General features: G+C 40.3%; 1 protein-coding gene across 5 annotated transcripts in view; it reads left to right on the top strand.

The window, feature by feature from the left end:
• The window catches only part of PHACTR1 (phosphatase and actin regulator 1), a 551412-nt gene that overhangs the window by 492062 nt on the left and 46812 nt on the right, over positions 1 to 12538 (top strand). For all 5 annotated transcript variants that reach the window (XM_090269807.1, XM_090269809.1, XM_090269811.1 and 2 more), the window contains 2 exons: positions 3421 to 3662; positions 5515 to 5671. In XM_090269807.1, coding sequence (XP_090125933.1) covers positions 3421 to 3662; positions 5515 to 5671 — 399 coding nt within the window. The remainder of the gene's footprint in view (positions 1 to 3420; positions 3663 to 5514; positions 5672 to 12538) is intronic.

Here is a 12538-nt window from a genome sequence, read left to right as displayed (position 1 = left end):
TGTTTAAATGGCTTCTTCTAGGTTTTCACTTTTCAGCAGTGAGACCTTTTATGTAGAGACTGCCTTCTAAGTGACAACTCTGTTATATAAAACCAGCATTTACTAAGACTGATATTTAGCCGTGCATTCCCCTTCCTGCCCACAGCCACCAGGGGTGGAGGCCAAATGTAATAAGGTGCTACATTTAAGTTGATTTAGTTCTTTGCTATGAATAGTATAGATCATGATATATTAACTGGATTTTCCACTTGAGTCACTCTTGAAGCATTGGCATTGTAGATGCGGCAGGCAGGCTGAATGTTAATGGTTGAGACTAGATCTGAGTTTTAGAAAGTTGCTCCAACAACAGTGCGGACCATAGACTGAAACAGGGAGTGTTTAGAAACCACCTGAAAGGCCATTTCTATAGATAACAAGTGAGGGTCTCACATAAGTCCATGGCCAGTGGGACACTTCACGTGCACCTGCCCTACGAAAAGGTGTGGCTCACTCAATGTTGCAGTTGAGGAAGAAGAGGCTCAAAGGTGTTTTGACCACCCTGGCCGGGTAGCCCAATTAGTTGGAGCATCGTCCCATATGCCAGAAATGGTGCAGGCTCAATGCCATTCAAGGAATATACCTAGGTGTGGGTTCAACCCCCTGGTCAGGGCGCATATGGGAGGCAACAAATCGATGTTTCTCCCTCACATTGATCTTTCTCCCTCCCTCTCTCTCTCCTCCTTCCTCTCTCTCTAAAATCAATAAAACATATCTTATGGTGACGATAAAAATAATAAAATAATAATAATTTGACCAATACTAAATGGCAAAATTTGGACTCAAATTTGTATCCTAACTCCTCAAACTGAGGTGACATAATAACCTTCCCAGCCTCCTTCTCAGCTAACTCTTAACTCTGATTGGTCTTTTCTTGCTTTCCTGTGCTTCTCCTGACCTACTAGATAAATGGATCATCTGGGTGTTCGTCTTCCTTCTTCTCAGAGTTCTGGTAGTCAGGGATATTTATTAATAGAATATTTTAAAACCCTTTTGGTAGATTCACCTAGCTTCCTGGAAAACACCTTTTTCATCCTTATGGGATATTAGACATTCTGTCGCATGCTGGAGTCACACTTCAGGAATATGACCTTATTGGCCAATGAGGTTTCCAGCTGTTTCTATAGTGCCCCCAATAGGCAGTTGCCTATGGCCATGACTGGTCCTCGTTTTACAAGGCTGATAGGTAGCTGATACCTAGTACCTGCTTAAGTAACGGGGCGCGGGGCTGGGGGGAAGGGCTGCCATTATAATCCCATTCTACTCAAAGTTTCACACTTCCCATGTGTCTTTGAGGAAAGAGAAACCATGGTCTCCTGTTTATCACAGGCTGCCTGGAAGGCTGAGTTTATCTTCCTTGCATAGTATTTCTCCTTCTCTATCCCCTCGAGACAGTTTGGAGCCTTCTGCCTTAAGGAACTAATACCTTTGGCTTTCAATTTTTTTCCCACCAAACATGAATATCCATCAGCTGCTTTTCATCCCTTGTCATCTAGTATTCCCAGCTCTGTGCCTTTGTAGGAACTGTTGTTAATTAATCTATGGATTAGGGAGAAGACAGGGGTGGGGCAAACATGAGCCATGGAATTGCATTTCTGCATCTTCTGCCCGTACTTATGTTAATACCCAAAGTGAAATCCAAGTAACATTGGGACACAGTGCATGTTGTTGCCTGAAGGAAGGGCCACCTTGTGAGGTGCGGCACTAATGCCCCCACCCCCAGCCAGTCATCTTGCACTCAACAATGACATTTGTCACCCAGAGACCATCTATCAGGTACTCCACCTTCCTGCTCTCATTACCATTTGTACTGAACTTGGTGGGAAATGGATCCCTTTAGCTGCTATTGTCTAATACAATGCTTCATTTTTGTACATAAGTGATTTACTCTTACTCAGTAGTTGAGGTTTTTTGAGTTGATTTAATTCATTGCTTTGAACATCATAACTCATAATGTGTTAACTAGATTTTACATTTATGTCATCGAAGAGTTATTTGAAAAATGCAAAAAGCAAAATAGCCCTTTGGAAACAATGGAAGGGAGAAAGTTAATTGAATTTAAATTAGACATAGCAAAAAAAAATAAAAAATAAAAAATAAATAAATAAATTAGACATAGCAATAATTCAAAGCATAATTGAAAGTTTCAAAGGAGATTATCGTGCATTCATATGTCATGACTAAAACTTTTCTTTTGTATAAAGTATTTTAAAGCAAATTTATTGATATATAGTAAATATAACCTTACACTCCATTATTTTATGAATGTCAAACACTTTTGGAAGGCAAAGGCAATGAATTTTCTATGTTTAGAAATTCCTTAAATGAAAGATACAAATTTCACTCCCAGTTAATCTGAAAAAGAATTAGAAACTTTAACGATATGTTTCTGGCCCATTCTTGCTGAACTTCATTCAGAGCCTGTCATAAAAAGGATTCTAAATTTCTCTGGGGGACTAAAGTAGACTCTATTAAGAAAATAACTACTGTATTTTCTTTTTTTTTTGATGTTATGCGTTTCCTAATTTTTTTACAATGAACTTACATGGCTTCTATTTATGAAGCATTAATTTAAAAATACATTTTATCTCAGTTGGCTCAATTTAAAAGGGAAAAACAAGAATATCATCACCATTGCTTCCTAGAAAATTGACCCACCAAAAAATAAACAGACTATCATTACCTGTGGCTGCTAAGCATCTGACACCCTCCTGGGGAGAGAACCTTCTCTGAGTCATCCCTGACCATGTCTGCCTGATGTTCTTACGTAGGTCACCAGCCTTGCAGTCCCACATCTTCTCTTTCCCTGGATCTCCCCGCATCAAGTTTCAAACAGTCTGCCCTTCACTCAGTCCCCATCAGTGACACTGCATGGCTTTGAAAGCTAGCACCTTATGCATTATCTCTTTCTGGATCTCCAGCTTCTCCATCAAATTACCCCCTTTTCTCTTCCTATGAAATATGTGGTGGCAAAGAGACTTTCCTTATGCACTTGAAGGTATGGATCTTAACCAGAAAAACCTGTGGAAATTTTTCCAATTTTGTGTTTTTGTTTTTTAATTGTAAATACACAGGACAAAAAAAATTGCCATCTTAACTATTTTAAAGTGTGTAGTTCAGTAGTGTTAAGTACATGCCTATTGCTGTGCTAACACCACCATCATCATCCACAAAGAATTCGAATTCTTACTTCCTAGTCTACAATGCTACCAGAAAATTCTACTGTCCTTCAAATGTTTAGCTGTAAGATGAGAAATGAGACTTCAATTGCTCTGGGGACCCTTTGTCTCTAAGGACTGGACAGCTGAGTTTTAAAAAGGTTTTGATGCATTTCTATGACTTTAGCCAGAATGAATGTCTTCTTTCCTCCTTCTCTTTAAACAGCTCTGAGCAGCGGGTCCCCACTTCTTACCACAGCTCTGGTTTGCACTCGGGGGACAGTATCACAAAAGCAGGACCTCTGGGCCTTCCAGAAATAAGACAAGTGCCAACTGTTGTGATTGAATGTGATGACAATAAAGAAAATGTGCCTCATGAATCAGACTACGAAGACTCTTCTTGCCTATACACAAGAGAAGAGGAGGAGGAGGAGGAAGACGAGGATGATGACAGCTCATTGTATACCAGTGCGTGCATCCAGCTCTTCAGCTGGGGTTGGGTGGCTTATAGAAAGAGCACTGATGAGTTGCCTGACACGCTGGTTCTAATTTGGGGTCGGTGTCATCTGGCTCTGGGTCACAGGGCTGCTCAATTAACCTCTTAGGGCCTCAGTTTCTTCATTAGTAACAGGAAAGGGTAGATGTCCTCTAAACATCCTCATAGATCTAAAAATTACATCATGCTCCCACCTGCTACTTCTTAGATGGCTCTTCCTTTCTTTGATTGCTTCCCTTGGGCTGCAACCCCTCCCTGAGAAAAGGAGAAAAGGAGTAGGGCCCCAAACTTCAATTCCAGTCTACATAATACTCAGATATACTCACCATTGTGTATGCAGAAAATTCATTTTAAGCAGACCTCAGCACCTTGAGAAGGCCTGCACTTAAATTTCTTATTTAAGGCCTTCAAATGTGCTAAGAGAGAAGAAATAAAGGAAGCAAAGCTCAAACTCTGTTATTCTGGCTACGGATAATAAACACATTTTAGTTAAGTGATTAGAGACTGATACTTGTTTAACTTTTTAATAAATGAATTTATATTATAGCAACTCTTCACTGAATATATACTGCGTCTGGCCACGTGCTAAGATTTTTTACTCTGTTACCTACATTTTACAACACCCGGTGGCATACACATGATCGCCTCACTTTACAGAGAAGAAAGGGAGAGGTTATTGACTTGCCCAGAGCCCGCACCTGCTAAGCGACGGTGCTTGGGTTTGATGCCGGCTGTGTCCCACCTCAAAGGCCATGTTCTAATGCCAGTGCAGGAAGAAAGGACACTAGTACTAAATAAAATTCAGAGGAATCCCCCAAACTTGCTGCTTCCCAGTCTCTTTCTGCTGCTTGCTAAGAGTCCTGGTGAGCAGTGAAATGTTGAGGAGAGGACCACAGAGGGGCAGCCTAAGGCCCAAATGACCCATGAGTGGGAGGAGCAGCCACTCAGCCACTGAGCACTGTTTTACACCAGCGTTTCTCAGCCTCAGCACTGTTGACAGTTTGGACCAGATAAGTCTTTCTTGTGGGCTGTCCTGTGCACTGCAGGATATTTAATAGCATCCCTGACTCTGCCCACTAGAAACCAGGAGCACCCTCCCCACAGAACCCCAGTTTTGACAACCAAAAATGTCTCTAGACTTTGCCAAGTGTCCCTTTGGGGGGCAAAGTCACTCCTGGTTAAGAACCATGGGTTTACTCCAGATGGAAGGAAGCCCTGCCCTGGCTGGCTGCTCAGAACCTCTTACACAGAAAAGAAAATTCAGTCCCCAAATATTGCCTGTTTTAATGAACTCACTTCCACTCCCACCCCAAACAGGACCCCACTTTGTCTGCCCAGTTTTATTTTCCCTCACAACCCCCCTGGCTCCATGGTCACTGATCTCTTTTGTCTCCTGTGATTACCTGGCTTATCTGTCACCTCAGTGTCCCACATGCAGATGCCACCCACCTGCGCATCTCATTTGCCCTGCAGGCACCAGTCGCTCCTGCTCCATGAAGCTAGATGTCCATGGTCACTGAAGGCTCTGTCCCTTCTGCCTGCCTTGTGTTCTCTTGGACTCCGTTCTGTCCTGCCCTCCTTTATGATGTTGCCTGCGTGTTGCAAGTTCCTGGAGAGCAAAGATCTAGTCACAGGCTCCCCATGTGCTCCTCCCCTGCTCAGCACACTGTGTGGTATATAGAGCATGTTGATGGGAGGAACTCTATTGAAGTGGCCTTTGGGGCCTTAACCACTCAGGTGTTCAGCCCATTATCTTCCTGACTTTCACCTTATGGCCCATGCACATATGGGTCCGCATTGCTCACTTGTTTCTCCCTCCCACAGGCTCCCTGGCCATGAAGGTGTGCAGGAAGGACTCCTTAGCCATCAAACTCAGCAACAGGCCCTCCAAGCGAGAGCTAGAAGAAAAGAACATCCTTCCCAGGCAGACAGATGAAGAGAGACTGGAGCTGAGGCAGCAGATTGGCAGCAAGCTCACCAGGTAGGACTTGGTAGAAGACAGTCTCTATCCCAGTTCAGTTCTGGGTGTCTTTTGAAGAGCTCACTGCAGAAAAAGTCAAGGGAAAACATTTCGTTTCTTCTCCGGGGTTGCTTCTATAGTCCCCTGCCCTTAACTCATTCAATCTGGGAAATTTCATTTGATTAAAGGTTCAAGGAGACGCTGAAAGGCAGGTTTGCGGACAAGAACCACCTGTAGAAAGATCAGCTCCATCCAGTAGAATTAAGGGCCTTTTTACATAGGAGTTGTGATTTGGTTAAGAAGAAAGCAATCAAGTACACGTACTTTCTTCTGCCCTGTACAACCAGAAGCCATCAGTGGGTGTTAATGATGCCTCGTCACTAAACTGTGACTTATCTTGAGTGACTGCCCTTTTTGTACGAATATTACAGACATAGGCATAGAGTATGTTATATTACTATACCAAATACCTGTGTGTGTGTGTGTGTTTAACCTGGAGTGTGTTTATATACAGTATTACCTTAGGTTTGTGGAGCAGTTATTACTTGCCAGGCATTTTCCTAAACATTTGGCATGCAGTAAATCACTTCATCTTTGGGGTTCCCTATGAAATGGCCATTTTTGTGCCCACTTTACAGATGAGAATATCAGGTATAGAGAACTTTAGTTACCTGTGTAATGTTGCACAGAATGGCTCTGGAGGGCTCCCCTTTCACTACCATATTGCTCCGCTTCTCTATAATAATAGTCATCACATGAGCCCCACTTTGTCCCAGGCACTGTGCTAAGTGTTTGGGTGCAGTGTGTAGACATCTTCCACGTTTCGTCCTGCTTTCCATCTTCTTAGCTGTATAATCTTGAGTAATTCACTTACTCTCTTTGCCCATGTTTCTGTGTTTGTAAAATGTATGGTTTTAAGAATAATAATATAAGTACAGTAGTCCCTCTCTATATCGCGGTGCACTTATTGCAGCCTCACTGTATCACAGGATTTTTAAAAATATTATATTTATTTATCGCGGATTTTTTACTGTATCACAGGATTTTGTGGTACTGTATATGTATTTATATGCGTAGTATATTTTAATGATTTTTGCCTAAAATTTTTCAAAAAAATATAAAAATATATAATAAATGATTCTGACATTAAAAGAATATTAAATCGAAATAAAATACTGCAGACTGTTTACAGTATGTATTTTTTTTGCGGACAAACACATGGTACACGATTGACTGACTGATGGAAGGCGACCAACCAGAGCTTTTTCTTGTGTATCCTGGGCGCTGACTGGCTCAGTAACCGTAGCAGCAGTCTGTCTGCTATCCCGCACTGTGCGCATACGTTCAGCATCTCACCTTGCCCACTTCACTCCTACCTCTAATCACTGTGCGTAGTTTTGCTCCGCTGTTGTGTTTTATGAAAGTTTCCTTAAAGACTGAATTTATTGCAAGCCCTACGATGCCACCCGAACGTTCTGCATCTTCTAAGGATTCTGGCAGTGAACCCAAGCGCCAGAAGAAGATGCTTACCATAAAAGAGACGGTGGAACTTCTCGACAAGTTGAAGGAAGGGAGAAGCTATGCGTCTGTTGGCTCCATTACAGGATCAACGAATCTATGGTTCGCTATATAAAGAAGGATAAGAATATCAGGTCTACAGCATCAGTGACTTTCAACAAAACAGCAAAGAGGGTGGTTACTTCCTGCAATAAGATCATTGTGAAAATGGAGTCTGCATTAGCTGTGTGGATAAACAATTGCAGAAAAAGAATATCTCGCTGGATACAAACACCATCCAGATGAAGGCTAAGCAACTGTATGATCGTTTAGCAGCAAAAAGGAATGATCACGAGATCCAGGAAGTGCAGATCATTCCAAGAAGCACCAACAAACAATAGGAGTCAAAAAAATGGGGAGACAGAGAAACAACCTCCCATCAAAAGGAAAGGTAGAATCCCCAGAAAGAGTGCTAAATGAAATAGAGGGGAGCGAACTATCAGATATGGAATTCAAAACATGGATTATGGAGAAGCTGAATGAGCTCAGCGGAAACTTCAAAGAACTCCAGAAAAACTACAAGGAACTCACAGAAAATTACGTGAGCATGAAAAAGGACATAGAAGCTATCAATAAGAGCCAGGAGGAAATGAAAAATACGATCTCTGAATTGAAGAACACAGTAGAAGGAATTAAAAGCAGGCTAGAGGAAGCAGAAGATCGGATCAGCGAGCTGGAGGACAACCTACACAAAAACTCCCAGACAATGCAACAAAATGAAAAAAGACTGAACAAGACTGAAGAGGTTCTAAGACAGCTGCAGGACAACATGAAACGTAATAATATCCGTATCATAGGAATTCCAGAAGGAGAAGAAGAAGAGCAAGGGATAGAAAACCTCTTTGAAAAACTAATGACAGAAAACTTTCCTAACATGACGAGAGAAAGAGTCACGCAAGTCCAGGAAGCACAGAGGGTCCCAATGAAGATGAACCCCAACAGGCCCACCTCAAGACACATCATAATTAAAATGGCAACATTCAAAGACAAAGAGAGGATCCTAAAAGCAGCAAGAGAAAAACAACTAATAACATACAAGGGTACTCCAATAAGGCTATCATCAGATTTCTCAGCAGAAACACTACAAGCCAGAAGGGAATGGCAAAAAGTATTCCAAGCAATGAAAAACAAAGGCCTACAACCTAGAATACTATACCCAGCAAAGCTCTCATTCAAAATGGAGGGTGAAATAAGGAGCTTCCAAGACAAAAGAAGGCTAAAAGAATACATCTCCACCAAACCAGCAATGCAAGAGATGCTAAAAGGTCTGCTCTAAGAAGATAAAGAAACAGAGAGAGACAGAGAAGAACACGAGTACAAAGGGGAAAAATGACAATGAATAAGTACTTATCGGTAATAACCTTAAATGTAAATGGATTAAATGCTCCAATTAAAAGACATAGGGTAGCTGAATGGATTAGAAAGAATGACCCACATATATGCTGTCTACAAGAGACCCACCTTAGAACAAAAGATCTACACAGACTGAAAGTAAAGGGATGGAAAAATGTATTCCAAGCAAATGGACATGAAAAAAAAGCCGGGGTAGCAATACTTATATCAGACAAAACAGATTTCACAGCAAAGTCCATAAAAAGAGACAAAGAAGGGCATTTCATAATACTTAAGGGAAAAATCCATCAAGAAGATATAACCCTTATAAATATATATGCACCAAACTTAGGAGCACCCAAATATGTAAGGAAACTTTTGAAAGACTCCAAGAAAGATATAGACAACAACACACTCATAGTAGGGGACTTTAACACCCCATTGTCAACAATGGACAGATCTTCGAAGCAAAGAAACACCAAAGATATGGAGGCACTGAACAACACTCTAGATCAAATGGACTTAGTCGATATATATAGAAGTTTTCACCCCAAAGAAGCAAAATATACATACTTCTCAAGTGCACATGGAACATTTTCAAAGATAGACCACATGGTAGGACACAAAACAAGCCTTAACAAATTCAAGAAAATTGAAATTATATCAAGCATCTTCTCAGATCACAATGCCTTAAAATTGGAAATCAACCTCAAGGAAAAAACTCAAAAACATTCAAACTCATGGAGAATGAATAACATGCTATTAAATAATGAATGGGTTAACAATGACATCAAGGAAGAAATCAAAAAGTTTCTGGAAACTAATGATAATGAACACACAACAACCCAAAACCTATGGGATACAGCGAAAGCAGTCCTAAGAGGAAAGTTCATAGCAATACAGGCCTACCTAAAAAAGCTAGAGGAATATCTAATAAAAAATTTAACCCTACAGCTACAAGATCTAGAGGAAGAACAACAAGCAAAGCCCAGATCAAGTAGAAGGAAGGAAATCATCAAGATCAGAGCAGAATTAAATGACATAGAGTCTAAACTAACAATTCAAAAGATCAACAAAAGTAGGAGCTGGTTCTTTGAAAAAATAAACAAAATTGACAAGCCTTTAAGCAGGCTCATCAAGAAAAAAAGAGAGAGGACCCAAATAAATAAAATCAGAAATGAAAGAGGAGAAATCACAACTGATACCACAGAAATACAAAGGATTATAAGAAATTATTATGAACAACTGTATGGCAAGAAATTTGACAACCTAGAGGAAATGGACAGATTCCTGGAAACCTATAGTCTTCCCAAACTGAATCAAGAAGAAGCAGAAAGTCTGAATAGACCAATAACAGCTAGTGAAATTGAAGCAGTAATCAAAAAACTCCCAGCACACAAAAGCCCTGGACCGGATGGCTTCACAAGTGAATTCTACAAAACATTTAGGAAAGAACTAACTCCTATCCTTCTCAGACTATTCCAAAAGATACAAGAAGAGGGAAGACTGCCAAACTCATTCTATGAAGCCAGTATAACCCTAATTCCAAAACCAGGTCAAGACACAACAAAGAAAGAAAACTACAGGCCAATATCGCTGATGAACATAGATGCTAAAATCCTCAACAAAATATTGGCAAACCGGATCCAGCAACACATTAGAAAGATCATACACCACGATCAAGTAGGATTCATCCCAGGGATGCAAGGATGGTTTAACATTCGTAAATCAATAAACGTAATACACCACATAAACAAAATGAAAGACAAAAACCACATGATAATATCAATAGATGCAGAAAAAGCATTTGATAAAGTACAACACCCATTTATGATAAAAACTCTCAGCAAAATGGGAATAGAGGGAGCATACCTCAACATAATAAAGGCCATATATGAGAAACCTGAAGCCAACATCATACTCAATGGGCAAAAACTGAGAGCATTCCCCCTGAGATCAGGAACAAGACAAGGATGTCCGCTCTCCCCACTCCTATTCAACATAGTCTTGGAAGTTCTAGCCACCGCAATCAGACAAGAAAGAGAAATAAAAGGCATCCAAATTGGAAAAGAGGAAGTAAAACTGTCATTATTTGCAGATGACATGATAGTGTACATAGAAAACCCTATAGACTCCACAAAAAAACTACTCGACCTAATAAGTGAATTCGGCAAAATAGCAGGATACAAAGTCAATATTAAGAAATCAAAGGCATTTTTATACACCAACAATAAAAACTCAGAGATAGAAACTGAAAGAAAAATTCAATTTACCATAGCAACAAGAAAAATAAAATACCTAGGAATAAACTTAACCAAGGAGGTAAAAGACCTGTACTCAGAAAACTACATAACATTGAAGAAAGAAATTAAAGAAGATACAAATAAATGGAAGCATATACCATGCTCATGGATGGGAAGAATCAACATCATTAAAATGTCCATACTACCCAAAGCAATTTATAGATTCAATGCAATCCCTATTAAAATACCAGCAACATATTTCACAGACCTAGAACAAATACTTCAAAAATTTATATGGAACCAAAAAAGAGCCCGAATAGCCACAGCAATTTTGAGGAAGAAGAACACAGTAGGAGGAATCACAATACCTGATATCAAACTATACTACAAGGCCACAGTAATCAAAACAGTCTGGTACTGGCATAAAAACAGACATATAGATCAATGGAACAGAATAGAGAGCCCAGAAATAAACCCAGGTTCATATGGTCAACTAATATTTGACAAAGGGGGAAAGAACATCAAATGGAGTGAAAAGAGCCTCTTCAACAAATGGTGTTGGGAGAACTGGACAGGGACATGCAAAAAAATGAAACTAGACCACCAACTTACACCATACACCAGAATAAACTCAAAATGGATCAAAGACTTAAAGGTAAGCCGTGATACCATAAAAGTCCTAGAGGAAAAAATAGGCAGGAAAATTTCAGATATCCCACGTAGCAACATTTTCACTGATATATCTCCTAAGGCAAGGGAAATAAAGGAAAGAATAAACAAATGGGACTACATCAAACTAAAAAGTTTCTGCTCAGCTAAAGAAAACATCAGCAAGATGAAAAGGAAACCAACCATATGGGAAAATATATTCGCCAATGACATCTCAGGCAAGGGATTGATCTCCAAAATATATAAAGAACTCATACGACTCAACACCAAGAAGACAGACAACCCAATTAAAAAATGGGCAAAGGACCTGAACAAACACTTCTCCAAAGAAGACATACAGAGGGCCCATAGACATATGAAAATATGCTCAACATCACTAGCCATCAGAGAGATGCAAATAAAAACCACAATGAGATACCACCTCACACCAGTCAGAATGGCCATAATCAACAAATCAACAAACAACTTGTGCTGGAGAGGATGCGGAGAAACGGGAACCCTGGTGCATTGCTGGTGGGAATGCAGACTGGTGCAGCCACTATGGAAAACAGTTTGGAATTTCCTCAAAAAACTAAAAATGGAACTGCCTTTTGAACCAGCAATTCCATTACTGGGATTATATCCGAAAAATCCTGAAACACCAATTCAAAAGAACCTATGCACTCCAATGTTCATAGCAGCACTATTTACAATAGCCAAGTGCTGAAAACAACCTAAATGCCCATCTGTAGATGAGTGGATCAAAAAACTGTGGTACATTTACACAATGGAGTTCTATGTAGCAGAAAGAAAGAAGGAACTTCTACCATTTGCAACAACATGGATGGAACTAGAGAGAATTATGCTTAGCGAAATAGCCAGGCAACGAAAGAAAAATACGTTATGCTGTCACCTATTACAGGAAACTAATGAACAACACAAACAAATGAGCAAAATTGAACCAGAGGGCATAAGCCTATGACCGCATTACCTGAGTGATTGTCTGTACGCATAAGCCTCACTTAATCCTCTCTGCAGCGCTGCCTCCGGAGACTCAACAGTTTGGCTGAACTAAATGGCTGAGTTGGTGAAGAATGGGGTGGTCTGT

This window comes from Furipterus horrens, unplaced genomic scaffold (genome assembly GCF_987537825.1).
Source record: "Furipterus horrens unplaced genomic scaffold, mFurHor1.1.pri manual_scaffold_3, whole genome shotgun sequence".
In the NCBI taxonomy this organism is placed as follows: domain Eukaryota; kingdom Metazoa; phylum Chordata; class Mammalia; order Chiroptera; family Furipteridae; genus Furipterus; species Furipterus horrens.
This window is presented reverse-complemented; position numbering and strand designations above follow the sequence as displayed.